Source organism: Thunnus thynnus, chromosome 20, assembly GCF_963924715.1.
Source record: "Thunnus thynnus chromosome 20, fThuThy2.1, whole genome shotgun sequence".
In the NCBI taxonomy this organism is placed as follows: Eukaryota; Metazoa; Chordata; class Actinopteri; order Scombriformes; family Scombridae; genus Thunnus; species Thunnus thynnus.
The window spans coordinates 24,385,466-24,412,236 of record NC_089536.1 but is presented as its reverse complement, the minus strand read 5'-3'; the positions used below and the strand labels follow the sequence as shown (position 1 = coordinate 24,412,236).

The following is a 26,771-nucleotide window of genomic DNA, read 5'->3' as shown; positions in this document are numbered from 1 at the left end:
GCTAGTCATATTTAGCAGTGTAATCTGGCCATCATATCCTTTAGTTTAGCATAGCAGTGGATTAGAATGATAAAGTTTTATTTGTGAAATCTGCTTGGCTTCCATTTGTGCAGTGAGGAGGAGAGACATGTTTCAGTTTTTGCTTATTCATGTAACTGTTACCTACATTGTATAATCTAAATTCAGCCACAGACACATTGTTTTAATCTGAACATAGATACACTTGTGGTTCCATTGTAGCCAAATTACTGTTGGCCAAACTTAAGAGCCTTGGGACTGTGAGTAATGCTGAGTTGTTTTTTTCTCAATCTCTTGCTCAATCCTCCAGTGTTGCTTTTTTGTCTATTAAAGCTGCAGTAGGAGATCTTAGGTATAATGATATTTGTTTTGGGATTTTGGTTACAGTGATATTGTGACACAAATGCAAATCATGTTTGTAGGTACAGGCCTATAGCACAGAGAAACTTTTATCTTTCAGCAGATGAATGTGAAAATAGTCAAATTCAATCATTCTGCACAGTGATGCTCAAACATTCAAGTGAAGTGTTAGTAAGCAAAACACATTTGTTGAGTGGAGTGGGAGAGGGAGAAGCTGTTTGACATGCAGGGTATCTGCCCCCATTTGTCACTTTTGCCTCATGCAGCCTCCATATGAACGCCTCTGTCTTCCATCATAAAGAAACAGGGATTAAGACCACGCTGTTGCTTAACTTTGTAAATGAAACATTTTGTGATTAGACATTGAAGATTGGATACAATCGTTAAGGCTGATTTATGGTAGGTCGCCCGACACTGCTCCTAAGTGTCGCTCGACAGAAATGACGTATTTTCGACAGAAAAAAAGTGGCGCTCGACACTTTCCTCTCATGTCGCGCACCCGTCACATTTTGTCGCACAGTGTGATTGGATAGTGTTACTAACGTCGCCATGGAGATTGTACTTTTCACTGACCTTCCTTATTGATATTTTGGTCTGTAACTTTAGATAACTTGTGACGTCCAGTTTAATTAGTCCCGGATGATACAATGTAATTAAACTACAATGGAGACGACTGAAACCTTTCGCCGAAGCACAAACTGAAAACGTCACGCGACTTTTTAATTTCTGGGCAGGGAACCGTCGACCAGTCAGCCCGGAACAAAAACACCGTCGGACGAGTCAGTCAGAGTCAAGCCTCACTCTCACCCATGGATGTATACAGAGTAGAGACGGAAAATTCCTTCAGTAATGCTAGCATTTTACGCTAAGCTTTTGATAGCGTACCGCAGCTGAGTGCAGTTGATAAACAGGATGGAAGATTATATCTCAAAGGGAAATTGTGAGTAACTTTTCACCCAACGGTCACTGAAGTTTAGAGCTAGCTAGCGTCACTGTTGTTATATTTATTTGTTGTTCTTATCATACATCCATGGTTACAACTCTTCACTTCAGTCTCAAATCCTGCTTCACTGTTGGACCATGTTGTAAAACGGACAGAGAGACATCTTCTAATTCATATAGCGAGATAGCCTAATATACACTCAGTTTATGTACAGCTACGCCTTTTTCTTGGGCAGTCCAAGTAAATGGAAAAACTTACTCTTTGTGGAAAACCTGATTAGAAATCCGATGCCAGATTATTTTTGCATAAGCTCACTTTATGGTTGTTAGCTTTACGGTTATAAAGTAGCCTCATATCATAACATCAAAAAGATATATACTGTATATGGGAGTTTATTTTAATGTCTTTGTACGGCAGTAATAGCTAAAGTTGAAGATATTAAAGGAAAAGAAGCTGTACTTTAAGTAGAAACACTGAAATGAATTAAAGGGACAACATGGATAGATTTACTGAAAGAAGTTAAAGGTGCAGTGTGTAGAATTTAGCGGCATCTAGCAGAATAGACTTGACAGAAATGGAATATAATATTCATTAGTATGTTTTAATTGGTGTATAATCACCTGAGAATAAGCATTGTTGTGTTTTTGTTACCTTAGAATGAGCCCTTTATATCTAAATATGGAGCGGGTCCGCTTCCATGCAGCCTACCATGTTGCACTGCCATGTTTCTACAGTAGCCTAGAATGGACAAACCAAATACTGGCTCTAGAGAGGGTCTTTCACATTTTTCATGAGTTTCGTGGCTACCGTAGGTTCTCCTACACACTTGGAAGGGGAGGGTGAGATGAGGGATGTTCAGTTGGTTGCAATCTGCAACCTCAGCGCTAGATGCCACTAAATCATACAATGCAAATTGCAGTTAATCAAATTATGTAGACCCAAATGATATGAAGTAAACCTGGACTTTTGGGGCCCCTGGGCAGGTACCTGCTTTGCTTGGTTGGTAATCAGGCCTTGTTCAGTGCTGGTAAATTGTCATAGATTCTTATATGTAAATTTACCAAAACCTGTTCCACCAAGATGATGAGAACTGGAACTTTTCTGAGCCTTTATGCATTAAGATGCACATAGGAAAGACACTATGCACAGTATATTTTTAGTAATTAGTAATAAACAGTTTTAAAAGTCTTGCTTCAATGCAGGCAACATACTAGGTGATATGGTGAAAATAAAGTAAGATAAAGTGTTAATATAACCTACTTATATTTGCATTCAGGTGCACCTCTTCCTCTCTCCGCTCTGCGCCTGCTGGTCCCACCAATTCAGCTGGTATCAGCAGCAATCTGGCAGACTGTCCAGCAGAGAGTTGTGGCTGACTATGGGATGCTTGAGGAGTTTGTTTCCATGGTTACAGACATTGTCCCAGAGCTGCTCACCAGTCGTCAGAGGGCCCAGCTCACCCTGGGCCTCAGAGCACGGGTGAGGAGGAGCAGTAGTTAATTATTAGTCACAAATAATTAACATGTAGTCACTCTGCTGTGAATTTTGCTTTGATATTTTCTGTTTTTAAAATATTACCACTGGGAAATTTTGAGGATTTATAAATTGTACACATAGTGACATTAATTACTATAACGGCTAGTACCTGTGAGGTGGCTTTGGTGTCCCAATTATACAAGATTGGAATACATTCAAGACAAGTCCATTTTAAGAATTGAAGAGTTAACTCAATTGTTATCTGGAATATGACACTGGTTTCAAAAAAGAGATATCAATTTACAGATGCTTAGTCATGGGGCTTTTAAACTTGGCCACATCCGTTTCAGCTAACTGTGCTAAAATAGATTCTCAAAAAGAGCTGAGGAGAAGTGTTTCTGTCTCTTGCTGCTTCTAAGAAAAACCTGTGGTTTGTGCTTTTAGCTGATCCTGGAGTTATGTCAGTTTGAAGCTGACTTTGGGATTGTTCAGCCACATCTGGACAGGATGCACATCCTCACAGAGGCATGGGTAACAGAGGTGGGTTTAAAGTGATTCCATTTTAAATAGAAGATAAAAATAAGCACTTTGTAGGAGATGAGATGAATGCTTTTCTATGATGACCACTGTGTGAGATTTTATCATGTTCCTGTCGTGTTGCAGGCTGGTGCTGCAAACATGGACCAACAGTCCAACTCAGACTTTGTGGATCTTGTTAAGAAGTTGCTGAACAATCCTGAGGAGAGAGAACGATTCTTTCAGGTCCGTGTTAATGTTGCACTTTGAACTTGTTCTGTTCATCACCATTACAGATTTTGAACATTACGTATATTGGATGCAAGGATTTATCTGTATGTTTTCAGTTTTTGTAAAAATCTGTTAACTTGATGTCCTTCAGAAAGTTTTCATTGAAGAATTCGGTCCCACATATGACGACTCTCTTCACACCTTGACGTGGCTGTTTCTGTCCAGACTTGAAAAGTTTCTTCCTCTTCAAACATTCCAACAGGTACATTAAGAAAATATAAAACATTAAAAGGAGATCAATGTAAGTGAGCTTGGAGTTTTGATGTTTTAGTGACAGAGCGGCATTGTTTTTTTAGCTTTTTTCATTTCATTTTCATTCAGGTTGCTGCCATGTTTGGTGAGACATCTTCAGTTCTGGAGGGCTGTATAGAGTCTGTGTCTCAATGTGAGGAGCTCAGAACCCTGCTGCAGTATCAGAAAGACCTCAGCCAACTGGATCACAATGGCAAGCCTTTATAGTTACTGATTGTATTCAATAACTCAGTCTCTTTATCAGAGAACTCAGTGTTTAGCATATTTCCAAAAGCCTGCTATGTTGAAGTAAAATGTGAATTTTTTTGTTTTTGCAGATGGTTCCTTGAATGGTACCTGCATTATTTCAGCTCTTAAACTTCCTTCTGTAGAAGAAACAACGACAGAAAAGCCACAATCACAAGCTCACAGCTCGCATGATGTGCTTTCATGTTCATCAGAATTGGAGAAGGAATCTTTAGCATTACAATATATAACACACACAAAACCTGACACAATCACAGAGGATCAGACAAGCAAGATAAACCCTGACGAAACCAACTGGGTTCTCGGGGAAAACAGAACAGCTGTGCATTTGGGAGAAATCACAAGCCATGATGAAAACTTAGGCCTTCTTCAAAGTCAAGATAAGGATGCTTCACGCCCTCTAAAGGAATGCAGTGTTCAGCTAAAAAGACTTGACAACCCGGCGCTTTCGCAATCTCGACCTGTGAGACGAAACAGAGGCCTGAGGATGAAAATGATTCTGTTGGAAGAGAAAAGAGGATGTCATAAAAAGGACCAACCTACCTGCAAATCTGTTCCTAGTAAAACAAAACCATCCAGTGTGACTCCACCTGACAAGGATTCAAGCAGCTTAAGCAAAGACTCTTCATATATGGCACCTATCAGTAATTGCAGTGAAGATGATTCATGGTCTTATTACTCAGATCAGGGTTCTTGCCATAAGGGCACTAACAGTAGTCCCAGTATGACTGATTCATGGTCTAACTATTCAGATGATGTCTCCTTTTGTGTGACTCCTGTCAGTAATTCCAATCCAGATCATTCATTGTCTAGCTCTTCAAATGAGGACCTTTCTTTCACAGGTCGTTATGAAGATAAAGATTTATCAGCTACCAGCAGAAACCAGGTCACCCCTGACATCAAAGCTGGCGCTCTGAAAAAGACTCGTAAAGTTGTATGCTTTATCTGCAAGGAACAAGTAAAGACAAAACTCAGAGTTCACATGAAAACCCACTTCCCCAACGATGAATACGCATGCCCTCGATGCGACAGCAGGTTTAAAGTCTTGACGTCCTTTCGGTTGCATTTGAAAAGAACTTGCTTCGAGCATAGTAAGCAGCAGGTAGATCCGGACGAAACCCAGAATCTTTACAAATGTGACAAATGCGAGGAGGCGTTCAGGTACAAACTTTCACTGGAAGTACACAAACAGACCCACAACGAACTCTACTGCAGTGTGTGTAGGAAGGTTTTACGAGATGCAGCAGCGTTGGCGAGGCACAATGCTTCTCACACTGTGTTGCAGTGTCCCCGCTGCGAGGAGACCTTCACTCTGTATAAGCCCCTGCTGAAGCATTGTGAAAACATCCATAAAATCAGCAGACCATTTAAATGCAACCATTGTCCGAAAACGTACTCCAGGCTGCGCATTCTAATCGGACACGAGTGGAAGCATACAGGTCACCTACCGTTCCGGTGCGCTCACTGCGGTTTAAGATTCAGATCCGATGCAGATCTCCTTTCTCACGGAAGAGTCCACACAGGAGAGAGACCTTACCTTTGCGCAGAGTGCGGCAAAACTTTCTCCCAGAAGTCCAACCTGGTACGGCACTTGCATTTCATCCATAGCGACTCTCGAAATGAGAAAAAGCATTCCTGCTCCGAGTGTGGGAAATCCTTTAAAGAGAAAGGAGCCCTGAAAAAGCACCAGAAGAGCAAACACTATAAGGAATTGTTCCGTCATCCGTGCCAATACTGCGGGAAGATGTTTTCCGCGTCATCGATCGTGAGACATAAATTGATCCATACAGGAGAGAGACCTTTCAAATGCACCGTGCCTGCATGTGAAAAGTACTTCAGGTCAACCTCTGAGGTGAAGAAGCATGTTCTTATACATCATACGACAGAGCGACCGTATAAATGCGATGTCTGTGGAAAGGGCTTTATTAAAATGGGTTTACTCAACACACATTCTAAAATACACTCCGGAGAGAAGCCGTTTGTTTGCCACTTCTGCGGCAAGGCTTTCCATAAACTCTACGGCATGCAGAGACACAAAAAGCTTGTACATACATTTATATCAAATTAAACCCTATGTAGAAGGAATGCTGAGTTCAACAATTGTATGCTAAAGCTCACAAGTTCATTTTTCCACCCATCGAAGATTTGAGATACAATAGAGAGGTTCAGATGTAACAAGATGTAACAGGCAAATGCTTTATCTAACAAATTTGTTGTTAACATAGAGAAAAACTATTCATGGAATTTGCACTGGATGCGAGTCAGCACCATGCTCTATCAGTGACTCGCCTTCACACCTTGTTTAAAGATGCATTATTTTATTTCTGGATACTATTGGGCTTTTCATACACACAGATATCTGAAAATGGGTGAATTAGATGTGTTAGCAGGTATGAATTATTTATATGGAGTGTATAATACACCTCCACTTCCCTGGAAACATCCAATCATATTGTATGTCATTTGGATTTGGATGGATTTATTTTCTGATCTCAAAAATGATTCCATATGTCATACGAGGCTAATGGGAAACAGTGTAGTTCACAATATAGGGTTTATAAAAAACCCTCCAACTAATTAGAAAATAGTTGTAGCACCCACATGTTAAACAGAGTTTTTTTGTATTTTAGTACACATTATTTCTTCATTGATTAATAAAATACGCATTTTCTGTTCTTTTATTAATTTCAATGTTTATGTGCTATGCATTTCTGCAAGAGAAGATTAAAATAATGTGTAATTCAGCCTTTTTTTTTTGATGTTGTATGTGTTTCTTAGCAATTGGGGAAGTTTTGTTTTTTTTATTAAGTGGACTTGAGCTGTTTCTCAACAATGAGTTGGGTAATCCGTTTGGAGAACTGGACAAATATAACCAGACTTAAGCTAGATATGTTATTTTCTTGACTGAATGCATTTACAAAGGTTTTGATATAATAGTACTGAATAAAGCAATGGAGTACATCACTGGGTGTATTTTTTATTTAAATATAAATACAGATTTTGTGACAGAGGTAGAAAGAGTGGAAAAATATATAAGATGAAGATGTGGAACTCATGTTAAAAGTAGCATCAAAGAGTAGAACATCTTAACAGGGTTGAGGGTACAACATACCAGACTTCATAAAACATTGCACTTTATAAGCAAACATCCCTCAGGGTTATGTGAGCTCTGTCAAATAGTGGAATCAGTAGCGCATGTAAATTTTCACTGCCATAAATACTGTCGAGAACGAGAAACATTAAAAAGGGAAATCAGGAAGCTATCGGGCTAGGGAGTCATAATTTTGTGGTGTTTGTTTGTGGTAATAGATAACTCTGGCCCACTCTCTAACAAAGTAGGTGGCGGTAATGCGCCTTAACGCTGGTTGCCACCCGCCATAAAACAGGAAAAAAGAAGAGGAAAGAATATGCGGAACTCATGAAACCTCGCTGCCTTCCGTCGGATTGTTATTCCGGACGGAACGTAACGGCAGCCGTTGACGCACAAAGATTTGCGGTGTTTCTTCGGTCTCTTGGAAACAGTTTCAGCTGAATCATTAGCGTGACTTCGGTCGGCTGACGGACATCATTTCTGCTGACTGTGATGTGACTGCAGTACAGAGGATGGACGGAGGTGTTTCTGAGTTAGCTGGTCAGTATAAACATAAATATTAACGCTAGGCCGCAACACAGCCGGAGCGCGGGAATAGCATAGCTAACTTTGTCGGGAAATGGCTGTTTGTTTTTTAGATAATTTACTATCTCAACGCATTTAACTCGAGGTTGTGCTGCCATACTGACATCCATTGCCTCATACTACTGTGGAAACGGGTAGCTACATTAACGGCAACACATGAATTAAATGGCAGTTTCAGGGTACTTGCTAATGCTAGGATATCGGCTCTGCTATCTTGGCTAACGTCAGCTAAACTGGCTGCAGGCGAGGCAGGCAGTGTTTCTGTTGCTTTCGAGTTAACCAATAACCCAAAACAAACATGTTTGCATGCTGAGTCTGTATATACAAATTTACAATGCATGTGTGCAACATTTATGGCATTTCCTCTTATCGAAATGAAATATTAGAGCTATGTTGGATCACGGAAATGAAACGGAGGCACGTCCACCTCAACCAGCACTTTGTATTTACATAAAAAACTCATCCCTTTAACATTAACTTAGGCCACAGTTTCATCATCAGTTTCTGGATTTGTGATACTGGCGAGAAGATGCTAGACTCTGGCTTTATAGGTTTGTTCAATAACGGAGAATGTTATGTTTGTTACATTTATCTCTCTCTGGTATGAACTGCTTCTGAACATCAATAATATCCCGATCATGAATGCAGTTGTGTAAAGTAGAGCTGTCAAAGTTGAATATATCCATTGTACACGCCGTTATAGCCGAGTCACTGAGCTAACGTAAACCATCAGGCTTTCTGATGTATCAGTCCATGGCTTTAAGGTCGTTTAAAGGGTTGGTTCACTCTACCCGACTACCCCAATCATCATCCAAATAAACAGCAACATTTCTGTCCAGTCTACGAAATGTTGTCAGTCTTAATCTACTTGTAAAAGTATTAACTTGTCATCTTTTTCAACATTTTCATAATAATTGATTTCCTCATGTCCAGGCCCCTCTCTTCCCCTTTCTGCTCTGCGTCTGCTTGTCCCACCAATTCGACTGGTCTCCGCAGCAATCTGGCAGACAGTCGAGCAGAAGATCGTGTCGGATTATGGGCTGCTCGAGGAGTTTGTATTCATGGTCACGGAGATTGTTCCTCAACTCCTCTCCACAAGGCAGAGGGCTGAACTCATATTGGGTCTCAGAGCACGGGTAAGGAAGAGTTAAAGTTCCTGTTTTTCAGAGCCACTGAAAAATTTTCCACATAAGATTAAATCAATTTTGTGAGGATAAATTCTAAATTGAAATTGGTGTATTGTCACAGGCTATATGGTGGGTTTGAGACTCAAAGCAAACCTCACATGGGGCTTTTATTTCTGCTTTGTGTGCAGGCCTTCAGACAGAACACATGCAGTTTTCTGTACATGCTGTACTGCAGACGAGATTTACTGTTCCAGTGTTATGGATTACTTTTAAACACGGTGGATGGAACAGAGTGGTTTTAAACTAAAGTGGCCACACATAATTTTGGAAGGTCATCAAACTGGCTGACACATTCTATTCCTCATCCATATTCCTAATCTGTTGCAGCAATACAGCAACTACTGTCTCCTTGCTCAGGGATCACCTTGCATGGAAGGACAGAAGTCCTGTCGCTGTAGTTGTGAAACAAGCTAACCTGTGTCTTAACAGGAAGCCACACTACAGTTGTGTTTTAATTTGAGGAAAGACAACGCACTTAGACTGTATATAACTGAAGCATTCAAATATCCGTCATAAAACATTTGCAGTCATGTGACAGATTCATTAATCAGAGAAATGTGTCTTGGCTTTAGTACTTTGCAGATGGTCATTTTAGAGCAGAACAGCAGGCAGAAGAGCAGCTCTTGTTTTTTTGGCTCAGGATCATTTGTTCATTGTTGCTGCTGTCCTCTGATTGCAGCTGATCCTGGAGCTGTGTCGCTCTGAGGAAACTGCTGATCTTCAGATTATACAACCCCATCTCGACAGGATGCAGAACCTCAGAGCTCTGTGGAACGTGGAGGTGGGTCTAAACCGGAGCTGAACATAAGAAAGCTTGAGGGGCTTTTTGTGGTTGTTTTTTTTTTTAGGTTTACATTTGTTGTCATCATCAATATTCGGTGTAGTAAAGATGTTTCTTGTTGTTTGTCAGCTGTTGTAATTATTCTAAGAGATGTCATTAAAATTACACATCCTAGGGCACAGATTTTGCTATTATAATGCTCTGTAGTGACGTTTGCCATATTAAACCATATTTTTTGCAGGCTGATAATGCAGAACAAGAAGTATCTGACTCACATTTTATGGGCCTTGTGCAAAATCTGCTGAGAGATTCTGAAGAGAGAAAAAACTTTTTTCAGGTAAGTTTGGTCATAAACCTTTCATTAGTTTTTTAAATTTAGCAAATGTGAATTCTGACAGTTAATATTTTCTGTATTATCTTGCAAGTAAGAGAACTATGCTTTGTGTTTTTCTTTGTATGTATAATCCAAACTCCCAGCTAATTGCGGTGTTTTTTATTTATCTCATCTGAATAGTTTGCCTTTATTTGAGAATCCTGGTTTGTTAGAGTTAGAGTTAGAGTTTTGAATTTCTTTGTGTTCCAGGATGTTTTCCCAGGAGACTTCGGCCCAACATATGACAAAGCAATCCAGACATTGATGTGGCTGTTTCTGTCTAGACTTGAAAAGCTTCTTCCCACCCAAACTCTCCAACAGGTAGATTTAAAATAACACTTCAAAAATATGTTATAATGTGTAGTGTATTTCTGCTTCTGGGCAGTGTCTCTGTTTATTTTGAACATGCTATCCTCCAACAGAAGATTGACTATGTGTAGCACACAGGGGCCTCACTCCCCTTTGCCTCAGAAGTTGTAGTTATCAATGTTATGTTAAACATCTTTGATTCAATCTTGAATGAACCAGTATTTCTCCATGAAGTCTTCTCAATTTCAGACAACGCTGACTGTTTTTCTTTTTTTCTTTTTACTAAACTATCATCATTTGTAAAACCCAGTGTTGTTGTCTCACATTAGTTGTCATTTTCTTTTTGTCAGATTGCCTCTCTGCTCAGCGATGCCTCTTCTATTCTGAGTGAATGCATGGGCTCTTTTGCTGAACCTGAGGAGCTCAAAACCTTGCTGGACTCTCACAAAGACCTTAACCAGTTAGATGACATCGGTGAGCTTTTGGGAATAATCAATGACCTATTCACAAAATATTATATTATACAGTAATTATTCAGTAACATATTTGATACCAGTTATTTTTTATTCAGCTCAAGGGTTCACCCAGTTGAATGTTATCACCTGTTAAAATGGTTTTGATGCATGTTAGTTTGAAATTTATTCTGAATCAGTTTTATTCGTCAATTTAACAGTTCCTGTAATCTCCTTTTGTTTTCAGAGTCTTACATTGTTGATAGTGGAATCTTGTCAGCCTTGTGTCTCCCTCCTGTGGAAAGAGTTGTGATTGTCAATGAACAAACAGAAACAGAGGCAGAGAGCGGCCTCGTGTATACAGTCTGCACAGAGATGGAGGTGGAGTCTGAGAACAAAGAGGTGTACATTGAGGGAACTGGGAACTCTGAGGAATGTGTGCAAACCCAGTGGTTGGGTCTCGGCAGTGAGGTGAAAGCAGAAGTCGTCTCAGAGGTGGTTCCAGATCCCGTTGAAGGTACCGAGGCCAGTGAGAGTGAAATGGCAGACGACCACCCTGACGGCCAAGCGGAAACTCTGATCATCGGGGAGGACGGCCAGGTGACGGTGCTTGAGGGCGCAGAAAAGAAGCCAAACAAACGCGGGAGAAAAAAGAAACGCCCCGCAGATGAAGACTTTAAAGTGCAAAGCAGAGCGAGGGACCAAGAAGCAGATTCAGAATTTGACACCTTGTGGGAAAGACCGGTGCGAAAGAACCGCGGACTCAGGATGAAGGGGTACCTGTCACAGTGGAGGAAATCGCCAAAGACACAGGGCACTAACAGTAACAGTAACCCTAAGAAGTTTGCCAGATCCCAAGCTTCAACCAAAAGCAACGACCTGGACGAGAGAACATGCAAAGTATGTGGCAAGGTGGTGAGTCGTGCCAAATTCTTGGAGCGACACATGGCTCGACACTCAGAAGAACTGCCCTATTCTTGCATTACGTGTAAAAGATTTTACAAAAGCTTGCGGTACTTGCAGCAACACAAATGTCAAAGTGTGACAAAAGCGAAAGGTGGCAAGAAAGCTAAGGAACAAGAGACTGCAGCAGATGAGGGCGAGCAATCGTCTAGTGGGGTTCCTTATGACGCGACCAATGAAGAGCAGCTGCAAGACAACACTGGTCAGGACCCTGATTACTCACCTTCTGCAGAAAAGAGGTCTTCCAAAGAATCTGGACAGAAAAGCCCAGAGGGAAGCAAAAGTGTGATAGAAGGTCCGTTCTACTGTCCTCACTGCAGCGTCGAGTTCAAGTGCAAACAAACATTTAGGTTCCACTTAAGAAATATTTGCTATAATGAGCAACAGGTGGATCCCGAGAAGCCCGAGGACGTAAAGCATTGTTTCCAGTGTGATGAATGTGACAAGGCCTTCAAATACAAATCAACGTTGGATTCCCACAAACAAACACACAACCCGCTCTACTGCGAGGTGTGCATGAAACTGGTACGGGACTCTGAAGCACTGGCAATGCACAAAGAATCACACACGCCATTTCAGTGTAACCAGTGTGAGGAGAACTTCCCTGTGTTCAAGGCCCTTCACAAGCACTACATCGACGTCCATAATCCCACCGAGCCGTTTACCTGCACCCACTGTCAGACAACTTTCGCCAGTTTGAAGCGTTTCATCAGACACGAGTGGAAACACACCGGTTACCAACCGTTTCAGTGCCCTCATTGCACGAAAAGATTCCGATCATACTCTGACCTTGTAGAGCATCAGAAAAAACACACTAAAGCGTATCCGTTCCTTTGCTGGGAATGTGGCAAGAAATTCAGACATGGCGTAACTTTGACGAGACACGTCGAACGCGTCCATCACTCTGGTGAACCCATAACTGAGAAACCCACGCCGACCTTCACCTGCGCTCAATGCGGCAAGACCTTCACTTCCAGAAGATGCCTTCTGAAACACGATAATTTCCATCACAAAGGGTTGCGTTTCCCATGTGAGCACTGTGGAAAGGGATTCTTTGGCAAAGATGCATTGGTGAGGCACACCTTGATTCACACAGGAGAAAGGCCTTTCAAGTGTGACGACTGCGAGAAGTCTTTCAGATCCGCTGCAGAACTTAAGATACATAGGAGATACCATACTGGGGAAAGACCGTTTAAATGTAACGTCTGCGAAAAAGGTTTTGTCCAGTCGTGCTTTCTTACTTTACACATGCGAACCCATACTGGAGAGAGGCCATATGTCTGTAATGTATGTAGCAAGGGCTTTTCAAGCTTACATGGCCTAAAAAGACACAGGCGGCTTGTTCATTCGTAGTTAATATTAACATGATACTACCATAGGGATGTTCCATTTAATTGTCCTCTATCGAAGGAGGTCCGAGGTCAGCATCAGATGTAGACCAGGACTTGAGAGACTGTTGAGGATTTAACCTCTTGCTCAAGGACACTTCAGAAGTATGCATGCTGACTGAGATGGGGAATTAAAACCAGGTTTCCAGTTGAAGGACTGTTTCCTTAACATACAGGCCACAGTGCTTCTTCTGTGGCATCACAGCTTGGATTGTTAGGAACTTTTGGAATTGTATAGTGCATTATAAAAATGTAAGTTTGTATTTTTACAGAAATGTTTGCTGTAGTTCTACATAAGGTTAGTATGTATAAATGATATAAACCATAATTCCTTTGGGAATTAATTTCTTTTTCTTGAATAAATTGAACATTGGATTCCAAGTGTCATTTTGTTTACTTAAGAGTCCTGTTATTCATGTCACATAGAAAGTAAAAACTCAAGGCATTTGAGTATTTAATGTCTTCCATTTGTAATGTATTACAAGGAGGTAGCATTCAAAAGCATAAGCAAGTGGGAGTCAATGAGAAAGGCAATGTGGTGTGTGGAAGAGATGGGACTGTTAAAACAATTTGTGGCATTAGAATATTTTTTAATGCACACAGGTGTTTCTATAGAATATGGTCACCACTAAATAGGTGCTGTTTCACAAGAAGTTCATATGATGAGACACTGATTAAACAGTTAATTAGCAACACCTGTGGTTCTCCTGCTAAGACAGGTACTCTACAGTGAAAAAGTTGTTTAACTGTGCAAAAATGATGAAACCACAATATGCAAAACATGCTGTTCAACCCCCTTTTTTAACTACTTACAGTATAGTCAATTTCATCAGCTAAACATGGCCAGTGGGCACAATATTGTCTGAACACCTTTTATGAACAAATTTTTTGACTATTTTGCAGATTTGTAAAGAATGGTCAGGGTAGATTTTGAAAGACATAGTATAGTGGTACATCACCCTCTGACAACAAGGAGCCTCAAATTTCATTACACAACTAATTACGATTGGTATTTAATTTAATTCATGCTGTTGAAGACCTTGAGAATCAGGGCGCATCAACGGCTGTGTAAAAGTACGTTTCAGCACCGAATGAATGCATAGCTGAGTTAATGACAAATAAAACGTTTGTTTTTCACAAATAGACATATCATCGTATTTTGTTCATTTTTCTCACAATATAATGAATTTTTCAGCACATTTAGCAGCTTTTATGTGAAACGCCAAAAACATTTCACCCCAGATGGGACTCGAACCCACAATCCCTGGCTTAGGAGGCCAGTGCCTTATCCATTAGGCCACTGGGGCTACACACAAAGTACTATCGGATTATCTCAATAAATACATAATGTTTTTCACGCAAATTGAATTTTCTTTTAATGTTTACTATTAAAGTAAATACCTACCTACAGTAGTGTAGTGTTTGTTAACGTGACTGGTTGTGATATGTCACGTCAACCGCTGCTGGCTCTATCTCTGCTGTTCACTTGAATCTTTTTAATCTTTTAGTCTTTAAAACGCTGGCAAATCCAACTTCTAGATTTCACTACGGTGACAACATCATGTATAGTCGTGTATTTAGTATGATGACATGATTAACACGCAATCAAACCAATATAACGGTTAACGTTACTGAAATCGGAAGTTCAATGATTAAACCGCTTATTTGATCAGTGTTCGTCACATGAGCGTCGAGATAACGTTATATTTACTTTTAGATTTAGTTAAAACAATTGATGAATATAATAATAAGGAAGTTATTTCAGGGTTAAATATTTGTTCACATACGTTAACTAAGTCCAGTGAAAAGTCGCTTTGATCTTGCCTGGTGGCAGCTCACTGACAGCAGGAACCAGCCTTTCTGCCCAGCAGACTCCAGAGGAATGGTAGCCGGCTAGATCTCCAGGCAGTAGTTGTTGGATTAACTTGCTAACGTCATTTGGCACTCGGTTGTTTAGTTAAAATAATGAATTTACTACCGTCTAATCCTCATGGGAACGGGCTCCTTTATGCTGGATTTAACCAGGATCATGGTAAGACGCGGCGCTGTCATGTTTTTTTTTTCCTCTTCCCAAATGGAAATTGGCAGCGTCGTGGATGCTAAGCTAACGTTGCTAAACCGATGTCTTCCCAGAGCATAAATTAACCATAACATTATCGAACAGCAATAGCTCTATATTTTCTGAGCTTGAAATTGTCTAGTGGTAAGGCTGCTGTAGCCCTTGTTACTCTAGAAACTTTAAAATCACCGAACGTTAAGTTAATGTTTTCAGCTAACGCTAGCCCACCTCCAGCTAATGCTAACGTAGCTTTTTTGTTTTCAGCCAACACACTAGTCAGCTAGCAGCTAACGTTAGGTCAACATGACGGGGGTTATTTAGTTAGACACAAATATGAGACTAAAGTTTAACCACTCAAATAAGAACAACGTTTCGGTAGCTATCATAATGATGTATTGGTGAATTAAGCGTTAAAAGCTAATGTTAGCTGAATGTCCATCGACAATCATACGAGCCGTGAACTCAGTGGCGAAACAGCTAGCTAAGTTTGACAGTTATTAACGCATTATAGGGTTGATTTATGTTAAGTCCCTCCAAGATAAGCCCAGTCTATTGCTAGTTTGACAGTTGTCAGAAATAAAGATAGTATTTCGTTATTATGAACACATTAAAACCTTGCATTATTAACATTTCCTTCCATTCCTCCCCACCCACACACACACATTTACACGGGCGTAAAGTGAAATACTTTTTCTTAATCAGTTGGTCTACCTTAACATTAATTTAATGAAAGTACTGGTGTCAACTTGTTAGTTTTGTCAGACTTGAATGCAGTGTAACGTGATAAAGGTAAAGTGACCAAAGACCTCACATGACCTCGTAAGGAACTATTGCACCCTACATCACCGTCATCATCTGTAAACGGTATGCCAGTTTTACATGAGGTTAATCATTTGTCTCATGCTACACGTCGGCACTGTGGTCTTTAAGATCTGCTCTTTATCACCGTACAAAAGGCCGCACGGTCCAACTTAAGTGTCTGATATTGTGTGTTGGGTCCATTACTGTTTAGTTTAATGGTGGTGGAGGAGGGAGGGGGGGATTCCATCTGAGTCCTGTTTGTGAAAAGCCCCTGCTATGGGTTGATTCATGTTATCTTTAATCGTTGATTGATTTTCTGATGAGCTCTTTCATCTCTTTTCCAGGATGCTTTGCCTGTGGAATGGAGAATGGATTTCGTGTGTACAACACAGATCCTCTTAAAGAGAAGGAGAAACAAGGTAACAAGCCTTAGAGATAGTAACATTTATAATCGGCAGAAAGAATATCATTGGTCAAACATTTGGTTGTTAGGGTGTAGACCTACATACAGCAGATTGGAATCACATTAGGCATGGGTTGCAGTATGGACAGTTGAAAATATTACAGCAGTGAATTTCATTTATCTGCCTGATGTCTGTATCTGTTTGGTACAGCACTTGGTGTTGTTCCAAGAGTTTTATAGGCTGTGTTTTAGGCACCCAGATGTTTAGTTTCATCAACATTATTTCTCCCAGAGAAGACTATAAGCAGTGCAGTGTTGTCATGTTTAATCTTTAGAATTTTGTTTTCGGTGAATAATGACAAAGAGCAGGAATAATCAACCTGTGCTTATTAATGATTAAGTTTACTGGAGTTATACTGTATAAATGTTCCAGGCAGTTGTTTGAATAAAAAATATGCAGGAAAAAGATGCATTTTGTGTTTTATAAGCTTCTAATGATGACTTTATTATAGATTATTAGCATGTCAATGGCTGATTAGAGAAAGTGTTTGCATCTGAAATTACGATAATAGAGAAATTCCTAGTAGTTAACAACAAACTGAGCTCCTTTGTTCAGAGTTTATTTAGTCTATAACTGCAGAATAATGAGTCAAACCGAGCAGTCCTGCTGCAAACAGGAAAATGGTATTGTGACAGAATTGCAACTCCTAAAATATGGAGGGAAATAAGAGGAAGTGTTCCCCAAAGAGGGTGAAAAATGTGACTCAGCACATGACCCGCTCCGGTGTTACATCTCAAACTCATTGGATTTAACTGCTGTGGACGAGGAGTTTGCCAAGTACTCATTCACAGGCCCGGGCGTTGCCATGCCCTTAGTTCTATCTTATTTTATTTTGTAAGTGCCAGCCCGTGCGCAGTTCTGTGATGACAGTCTTTAAAGCACGTAGCAGCACTTTCCTGCTGATGTAACACAAGCTGTACATGGAGGGAGGCCAGGCTCACCGAGTGGAATGCAGAGAATTTCTTGTCATTGTGGTCTGGTGTCTGTTTAGAAGAGCTGAGCTGTAGCAGATAAATAAGCAGTAGTGATCAGAAGCACAGTCAGTCGTGATAATAAGGGGATGCGTTATGTCCCCTCTGTTGTTAAAAGTTCTACTGAATATTGACAGACAGTGACTTTGACTTTCAGAGTTCCTGGAGGGCGGGGTCGGCCACGTGGAGATGCTGTTCAGGTGTAACTATTTAGCTTTAGTTGGAGGAGGAAAGAAACCCAAATACCCAACCAACAAAGGTATGTTGTTGTTTACTCAAGTGAGCAGTTTTGATAGTTTTTCCTCTTCAGTATCAGTAATATTGTAAGTGCTGTCGTCTGTTCTGACAAATGGTCTCTTATTGGTTCAGTTTTTGTAAAATGCTGAATCACACTCGGCAGATTTTTTTTTTTTTTCATATGAGTGTGTTGTCTTTCTGACACTGTAGTGATGATCTGGGATGATCTGAAGAAGAAGACTGTTATTGAGATCGAGTTCTCAACAGAAGTCAAAGCGGTGAAGCTTCGGCGTGACAGGTAGGAGAAAAAAATCTGAAAGCTGAAATCAACTTTTGAAAACAACTTTTTGAAGCTGCTTCATGGGTCAGAGACTGTGTTTACAATATAGCGCCCTCAAAACCTCACATACACACTACTCTCAGCTATTAACCCCACAATGCAATGCGTCACATTTTATTGATGTGAAAATGACTGTTGTCTTCTCTAAATGATTATGATTCATAAGTGTCCAACATCCTGAATCTACTGCTCAGTATAGAGTAAAGCATCTATTGACAATAAGCAATGGCAACTATAATTCTACCCTACAAAATTAGATGCAAATATACATTTCCATAAGATAATGAGATACAATTAATGTCAAGAGTACAAAATACATAGTCAGGCCATCCCATCTCTAATACTGCAGAGGATGAATACATCCAGAATGCATATGGAAGTATTTAGATCTAATTTTGTACAGTAGTTTGTGATTATATTTTATAATTATATTATATTATGTATCATTATTGCCTTTTTGAAGTGCATTAGTATTGGAAAATGACCTTTTGGATCCTCAGCTAATCAGCACCTGATTATTTCAAGGCACACATGATGGTAATAAAGCACAGAGTGAATCTGATGAAGCAATATGCCAAATGTGCAGGTCGCTCCGTTTGATTGAATGTAATCCATGAATAAAATAGTGTCAATCCTAATATCCTGCTGTGTGCTGGAAGAAAGACGCATCGCTGTGTAGTTTTTATATATCAGAGTTGTAATAATATAACATATGTCTCCATAGGAGAAGTTATAACTGTTGACAAATACTGTACATTAATAAACACTTAAACTGCTTATAACTATGTTACAGTGTTAGAAAGTATCTGTTATAAATTAGTGCTGTCTAATGCAATCAAATTTCATTCCTTATTATTTTTAATATTCAAATTATATTTTCATTTTTAATGCTCAAATGTATCCTATTATTAATAACTAAGTACCTATATACTTGTTATTCTACATTCTGTCCACTAGAGAGCTTTCCAACATTACTTATAAACAGCTGATAGCTTTCTGCTCAGTAATAACTGAGCTTATGCACAAAATTAATAACGTTAACTAAAATCTAAATATTAAATAAGCTTTTACTGTAGTGGATCATAGTAATTAAACCAAACACTTAACTGAAATATAATTAAATCCAGGTCAGTATGTGTTTGTTTAAGTTAATATGTGACATGTTATATAGGTCAGGATGCAGTGTAAGTCTAAGTGACACTGCAGCTGCAGCACTGATCACGTCTTTTCCTGTGGGCCTACTTTTTACTGTTTCCGTTTGTTAACAGAAATCCCAAAACTTTCCACACATGACTTCATAGATGGTCAGGAGTAGTGATCTCTGCGGGTGCATCGCCTTCTGCCTTTTCTGATATTGTGACGTTACGTTAGCACATTTAACGTGAGATTGTGATTTAGTCAGACTCAGAAAACTTAATTGTTCATCAAATGTGAGATTTTGTTTTCACATGTGGGTAGGTCAAGGCCAGAAGGGCCAGATTTGCTAACGTTAGCCAACACATGTATAAAAAGTTTTAAAAAATACACATTGGAATAGTCATTTCAGCATTTGGTTAGTATCATTTTTTTTACTATTTGAATTATATTCGACTCCCAGAATTCATTCCAACAGCCGATTATAAATGCTGAATAAGTGTTCTGTTATATTTGTTTCAGGCACATGTCAATCACCAGAACAATGTAATTACACAGCAGTACTGTGGTAGTGAGATAGGGGTTTGTTATGATGTTGTTACATTGCAGCTGTAGTATTATTCTTGTCTCAGCAACTAGTATCTTTAGAATTGATCTTTTCATTCATTGTTAGTGGAGCTGCCTGTGGCTTTATCACTGGACACTATTCACTGTCTTGTGACTTCTATTTGAGAGTAGATGCATTAAGTTGAGCGTAAATGTTAACTTGTGTGTCCCTTGTGCTCAGGATCGTGGTCGTCCTGGACTCAATGATCAAAGTGTTCACCTTTACCCACAACCCCCATCAGCTGCATGTGTTTGAGACCTGCTACAACCCCAAAGGTCAGTCCGCTCTGTTCACATCTCCCACCAGATGTCAAGCGGGAGACAATAACTTGCAGATTTGATGTAATTTTGCGTATAAATGTGTCAAAGCTTCAGTGAAGCTCTGGAACAATCAAATACAAATGACTGATGTGTGTGTATGTGTGTGTGATACCACCTGCTCTCCTCTCCTCAGGTCTGTGTGTGCTGTGTCCAAACAGCAACAACTCTCTGTTGGCATTCCCTGGAACTCACTCAGGCCATGTGCAGATAGTGGACCTGGCCAACACAGAGAAGCCTCCAGTTGACATCCCCGCCCACGAGGGGGCGCTGTGCTGCATCGCCCTGAACCTGCAGGGCACAAGAATAGCTACTGCATCAGAGAAAGTAAGCCAACATGTTACTTCTTTACTTGTTTTGTCAGGAAATGAGAATGTCATAGGGAAGGGTGAAGTGCGACGTGTGATTAATCCATCTTTTGTTTCCACAGGGGACTCTTATTAGAATTTTCGACACGTCTGCGGGTCAGCTCATACAAGAGCTAAGACGAGGCTCTCAGGCGGCCAACATTTACTGGTAAGCATGTGCTCTTCCCACAAGCATAAATATGTAACTATGTAAATATGTATATACACATGCTGTGGATGGTGTGTGAACTGCAACATTAGACTCATGGAAAGTTGGACCACAGTGCTTTTCTCTGTCTCCGCTATGCTACACCACTTTGTTGCTGAGTCAGTATGATAATGTGGGTTGACTAGTATAACTGGAGGAACTCTGCATGTGGTCGCCTCATGAAAGGTTAATACAACACTGCATGTTTTACAGTCATGATCAAGTATGTGTGAGACCGAGGAGTGCAGGATTAACGGATGAGAGGGTGAGGTTGGTTCTAGCATCAGACTTGAAGTCCACACAGAGGCTAAACTAACACCTTCAGTTTTATTTCTGTTCATCAGTTCTGCTGGTCAGTGGACTGAAACCCAGAACCTTCTTGCTGTGAGGAGACCGTACTAACCACTGAGCAACCCTTCAATTTACACAAAATGAAAGCAAATGTGAACAGTTCAACTGAGGCTTAAAAAGGCACATGGGATAAGAAGCTTTGCAACAATATGGTGCAATTAGGACTGACAGAATGTTAAAACCACGGCAACAGCACTTCCAACTGATTCAGGCAGGTTTTTACAGCATAACATGTAAACAGGCCTTTGCTGAAAATGTTTGTCATACTTGTGTTTAGTCGTGTTGTGGTGTGAGCTAGCTTGTCCATCTCTGCTACCAGCAGCTGAGAGTCTGAAAGGACCATATAGTCAATGGACTATAGGGTCACATGACCCACCAAGCTGCGTGGAACAGTACTTCAAATAAAAGCACTGTTCCAGAAATTCTTTACACTTCTAAGTTTTACTTTTTATCAAATTGACCAACTCAGGATGGCGCTGCTGTCTGTTTGGACCACTGCACTGTAGAGTAATGATAATTCTATAATAACTCTACCCTACAGTATTAATTTCATACTAAAAGTGAGCAGTGCGGCACTCATGAAGCCCTCATGAAGTTTCAGCTTGTGTCCCTGTGTGTTTGTGTGTGTCTGAATGAGTTATTGGTCAATGACTGATGAAAGCTTAGTAGATGTTCTTGTTCTTATTACTTTCCCTCTGCTCTGTCCCGTCCAGCATTAATTTCAACCAGGATGCGTCCCTCATCTGTGTGTCCAGTGACCACGGAACAGTGCACATCTTTGCAGCAGAGGACCCAAAAAGAAACAAACAGTCAAGGTGAGTCTCTTCTCAAAGGTTTTCTAGGTAGCAGTTAAGTTAGCAGCATGGTTCTAAGGATGGAAATGTGAGTCGATTGGTTAGTCCACAGCTTTTGTCCAGACAGAAATATTGCAGTAGTTATCACATTGATTCACTTGATAGTTAGCAAATGTTAGCATGCTAACATGCTAAACTAAGATGGTCGACATGGCTAACATTATATCTGCTTAACATTATTATGTTAGCATGCTGATATTAGCACATTAGCAAAGCACTGCTGCCTCAGCCTTGTTTCTATACAAGTTGATGTCAATTAGTAGTAATGAATTCAAAGCTGCAGCAGGATTAAGATCAATACAGAAGTGAAATGTTGATATGTAGAAGTGATTTTTGACTTTGTGTGTCTTGGCTGTGCGTCCCTCTCGCTGCAGCTTGGCATCAGCCAGCTTTCTTCCCAAATACTTCAGCTCCAAGTGGAGCTTCTCCAAGTTCCAGGTCCCCTCAGGCTCTCCATGTTTGTGTGCCTTTGGAACAGAGCCCAACGCTGTCATAGGTAAGTTCAGTTCAGTTTGGATACATTACTGTCTCATCATGTCACTCTTATTGACCAGAGTCACAAGGTGTCACTGGTGAGTTATGTCGTCACTCTGGGGTTAATTCTGTTTCTATTACAGCCTGGGTTTTATTATGTCTTCACGACAGCGACAGCCATGGTCAGAGGCATTATGTATTCAGTGTGTCCGTCCGTCCTGATCTCGTGTACGCCATATCTCAGGAACACCTTGAGGGAATTTCTTCAAATTCGGCACAAATGTCCATTTGGACTCAAGGATGAACTGATTAAAATTCATACGCTAATTATGACAAAGTTTCACACAAATGTCTAATAGTATAAAATGATGAAGTGATGACATTTTATATCCCAAAGGTCAACTTCAATGTGACATCTTAATATTCTGGCCATTATTCAACACCTTAACTCAGGAACAGAAGGAGAGATTGGGACCATATTTCACATTTGGTCAGATACTGAACTGGTGACACTAATCTTGGGTTCACACCTTGAAACTGTGTGATTTAGATCTTCTGTGCTGCCGGGTTGAAGATGTGTGTGAAGCATCCATGATTTAGGATTTGTAGCTTCTTTGCAGTAACATCCATATCTGAAGCTTTTTCCGCTGTCATGGCAACAACTTTGTGTTCTATCAGAATCAACTTTATTGACCAAACATGTGAACACATACAAGGAAAATACACTTAATACCTTTTAATTAAACCCCTTCAAAGTCTTAACTACAACTTCTATGAGTCTGCAACTTGACTGGTTGGTGGAGGCATACATCTGTGAGGCAGTATTTCTAGTTTTTATAGTCTTGCCCCTCATTTCTATCAGTAATAATAATTGTCACCAAGTTATTTGCTAGGATGTCATAAAAGTAACAGAAATGTGAGGTTTTCTGTGGCTGGTCCTGTTTGCTGACTGAGAGTTTTCACCTCTTCTTTCTCTCCCTCCACCTCTTAGCCATTTGTGCTGACGGCAGCTACTACAAGTTCCTGTTCAACCAGAAGGGGGAGTGTTCCAGAGATGTCTACGCCCAGTTCCTGGAGATGACTGATGAGAAAATATGACCTTTGAACCCGCTGCAGACTCACTTATCACACAGCCTATTTTTTTTTGTTTTTTTTTTGTTTTGTTTTGTTTTTGTGGAGGTAGGAGAGGTCCCATGCTGCACTTGTCTTTATCTTGACAGACTCTTGTTAAAGAGCATCAGATGAAGGGAGGACAGAGAAAGAGAAGCACAGACTCGGAGGGGGAAAACCTCACAGCAAAGACAGATGAATGGAAGCAGACATAATGTCTCACAGACTCCTGAGGATCGTCTCTGGACCGTCGGTGGATAGAGGGATTCGGACGCTGACTTGACTCCCAAACCAAACACAAAAAAAAAAAGAGGGAAAGCTATTTTTTTGAAAGGACAACATGCCGCTTTTTAAGACGTCTTCCAAGGACTTTACAATGGATGGCTATTTTTAATCACATAGGTGATTCTGATAGTTAGACGGATTGAAAATATTGAGATTTTTGTCAACTAACACCACCTAACCTAACTCTAGGGAGTGCCTCTGAACTGAGTTGAGACTGGAGAGAATCTGTATGTGTGCACATATTATTGTTGTCATGTATACATATGTGTTTGTGTATATACAAATGTACCATATTCGGTGTTTGCAAAGCAGGATCAGAATGAGCTACCTAACACACAGCCATGTTTTTTTTCCCAGCTGTGAACATCAGTGAAGTAACATCTGAAACATTTGAAGACACTGATCCTGTGTTGTGAAACGTCACATTTAGTATTACTAGATTTTCTTATATTCACTGTATAAACACAAAGCGCCAGACTGAACTTCTAACTACATAGAATTGTACAGAATAGTAGCAAGAAAAAAATCTGAACATGTACTTTTGTTTCACGCTTCCTTTTTCATACATTGTGCAATATGATTTCCCTAATTTTTTTTTTTTTTGTAAAAGGGCTTGTAAAAGTTGAGTTTCTACCTGAACAAGAAAGCTTAAAGAAATAGTTGGATATTTATCAGGAAATACGCTTATTCGCTTTCTTTTTCAAGAGCTAGATGAGACGATTGAAGCTAACCTTCATGTGGTTAGCTTAGCATAAAGATTGGCAACAGGAGGAAACAGCTAGCTTGGTAAAATCCGCCCATCAGCACTTGTAAGGCTCACTAATTATATATGTTATATATTGTTTGTTCAGTCCATACAAAAAGTGAATAGTTAAAAGATGTGCTGGACTATTTCTTGGCCATGTTATACAAACAAAATGTAAGGTAGTGATGGTAGGCAGATTTGCATTGAGCCAGGCTAGCTGTTTTCTCCCTGCTTTATGCTAAGCTATGCTAACTGGATGCTAGTTTTAGCTTTATGTTTACCCTACAGACACGAGTGGGATCAGTCTTCTCGTCTAACTCTCTACAAGAACGCAAATAAGGTTATTTTCCACAATGTCAAACTATTTCTTGTGTTTGTGAAAGTTGAGTGTTCACACCTGAACAAGAAAGCTTAACCAAACACACTGTTTCCATCTTTAAATCATAAAGACAAAGTCGATTTTAAGATGAGATTGTCAGTTAATTTGTTCCCAACAGCCCAGATCAACTGTAAAAATGTGAATATTTAGAACTTGGTTCAAGATTGCACTTCATGGTTAATGTTAAGACATTAGTAGCCCCGTATGATTACATGATCTGAAATAATCATAAGGATGATTGCTCGCTGCACACATCCTGTTTGTCGGCCAGTGTGGCTCTCCAGTCACAGCTCTTTGGTACATTTTTGTTTAAATCCCGGCAACACTCATCACTGTGAGTGTTTTCGTCTGTCAGTGTATCTCTGTAAACTGCTTCATCCTGCACCTAACAGCATAGATAAATTCAGCTAATGCAAATCAGGGAATCTGAAGTGCTTTGTTGAAACCTGTCGCCATAAACAGGTCTGCTCAGTGTGGATCCACCACAATAGACCCTGCGTATACGCAGAACTGTGTTAATTTATAATATTTTTTTTCATTTGTCATGTTACTTGATGGCAGTTTTGTTGATTTAGTGCAAAAACACATTTCATTTGTATTGCTTTCTGCATCAGATTGTACATTTGCAGGTTCAACATACACAGCACTTGGTGGTCACTGACTACAGGAGGGACGCTGCACAAACTGAAAAGCCAACTTGTTTCTGACACATTTGGAATGATTGTAAAAACCTGCATTTAAATTTGTGAATAAAATTTAACATCTGCTTTTACAGTTAAACTTTATGAGCTCTGTCATACCTATTGCACTGTGAAGCTACATGCATGATAAAATCTGATATAGCTTTCTTCCCCCACTGTGAGTAAATGTTTAGTTACCTGGATGTAACTCCTGTTCTGTGTATGTGCGTATCATACATTCTCTAATAAAACCCTGTATTCAAATGGCCAGAAAGGTCAGGGAGGAAGCATTGGAGGGGTGGAATTAGCTGTACGCTAACAGCTTATCTGGTGAATTCAGCATAATGTACAATTCCATCAGCACAACAGCGTTGGATAATACTCACCAATCTGCTGCTTTGAGTTTGTTTTTCTTAACAGAAATACTGTTTTTTTTCACTCATTAATTCCAGTTGATTCTACTCTGCTGTTTTTCAAGCTCAATTAACTTTGAGTTTCATTGACGGTACTTTAGCAGCAATTGAAAAGATGGTAAAATAGAGGCAACAGGAAAAAACCAGTGAATGAAATCAGTATTGCTGTTAGAGCAATAAAGCCCAGAGCAGCCCTGATTGGTGGAAGTGATGTGGAATAGACATACATCATTGAAACAGGAGCCAATCAGAAACAAGGAGGCGTTTAACTAAAATATAAGATATAAAGCAAGGAATTAGAAACAAGGCCATCTCTTATATTAAGCCTGCTTACTGCCACCATGACAAAAAAAAGAAGATATACCCCTCATGTATGTAATTAGAGTGGACAAAATATTAGAAACACCTTTCAATATAATGTAGTCCAGTGCAAGAACACCCACTACAACCTTAATATGTAGAATTATCACTTTTCTGACAGTGTCAACAAAAACTCAACATTTTTTAATTCAGTAGAATTCATTCTACCATACATTTAACTGAAAGTGGATTTTTTTCACTGTAACATAAGTTGATGTCTTTGAGATGTTTGTTTTAATAAGCTTTAAGTTTATGTAATAAAGTTTTGCGATAAAGTGGCATGTTGTTACAAGAAATGTTTCTTGGTTAAAAGGAGTAATTTGGTGTGTAATAAGAAGAATTATGTCATTACACCATGAAAATATCTTGATATAATGTGAAAAAAGGCTGTAAAACAAGAATGT

General features: G+C 39.8%; 3 protein-coding genes and 1 non-coding gene across 5 annotated transcripts; 3 read left to right on the top strand and 1 right to left on the bottom strand.

The window, feature by feature from the left end:
• The first annotated feature begins 814 nt into the window (after nt 1–814).
• Nucleotides 815–4,078, top strand: LOC137171605 (TERF1-interacting nuclear factor 2-like). Its single transcript, XM_067575625.1, has 6 exons — nt 815–1,318; nt 2,598–2,800; nt 3,242–3,337; nt 3,461–3,559; nt 3,696–3,806; nt 3,926–4,078. The coding sequence occupies exons 1-6, from the start codon at nt 1,291–1,293 to the stop codon at nt 4,061–4,063; spliced, it is 675 nt and encodes a 224-aa protein (XP_067431726.1). The 5' UTR covers nt 815–1,290; the 3' UTR covers nt 4,064–4,078.
• Nucleotides 4,079–7,541: 3,463 nt separating this feature from the next.
• LOC137171604 (zinc finger protein 135-like) lies at nt 7,542–13,606 on the top strand. Its single transcript, XM_067575624.1, has 7 exons — nt 7,542–7,733; nt 8,712–8,914; nt 9,645–9,746; nt 9,988–10,083; nt 10,330–10,440; nt 10,779–10,902; nt 11,128–13,606. Exons 1-7 carry the CDS (start codon nt 7,706–7,708, stop codon nt 13,194–13,196), a joined length of 2,733 nt encoding a protein of 910 aa, XP_067431725.1. The 5' UTR covers nt 7,542–7,705; the 3' UTR covers nt 13,197–13,606.
• An 859-nt stretch (nt 13,607–14,465) lies between these two features.
• Nucleotides 14,466–14,538, bottom strand: trnar-ccu (transfer RNA arginine (anticodon CCU)). Its single transcript has one exon. It is a non-coding gene; the product is annotated as a tRNA-Arg (tRNA).
• Nucleotides 14,539–14,918: 380 nt separating this feature from the next.
• Nucleotides 14,919–25,694, top strand: wdr45b (WD repeat domain 45B). 2 transcript variants are annotated; one of them, XM_067577165.1, is made up of 10 exons: nt 14,919–15,263; nt 16,436–16,510; nt 17,684–17,785; nt 17,974–18,061; nt 20,025–20,119; nt 20,298–20,488; nt 20,592–20,677; nt 21,781–21,882; nt 22,296–22,417; nt 23,387–25,694. In XM_067577165.1, the coding sequence occupies exons 1-10, from the start codon at nt 15,197–15,199 to the stop codon at nt 23,491–23,493; spliced, it is 1,035 nt and encodes a 344-aa protein (XP_067433266.1). In that variant the 5' UTR covers nt 14,919–15,196; the 3' UTR covers nt 23,494–25,694. The 2 variants fall into 2 exon arrangements, with proteins under 2 accessions (XP_067433266.1, XP_067433267.1); XM_067577166.1 differs by lacking the exon at nt 14,919–15,263 and adding an exon at nt 15,332–16,154.
• Nucleotides 25,695–26,771: the final 1,077 nt, after the last annotated feature.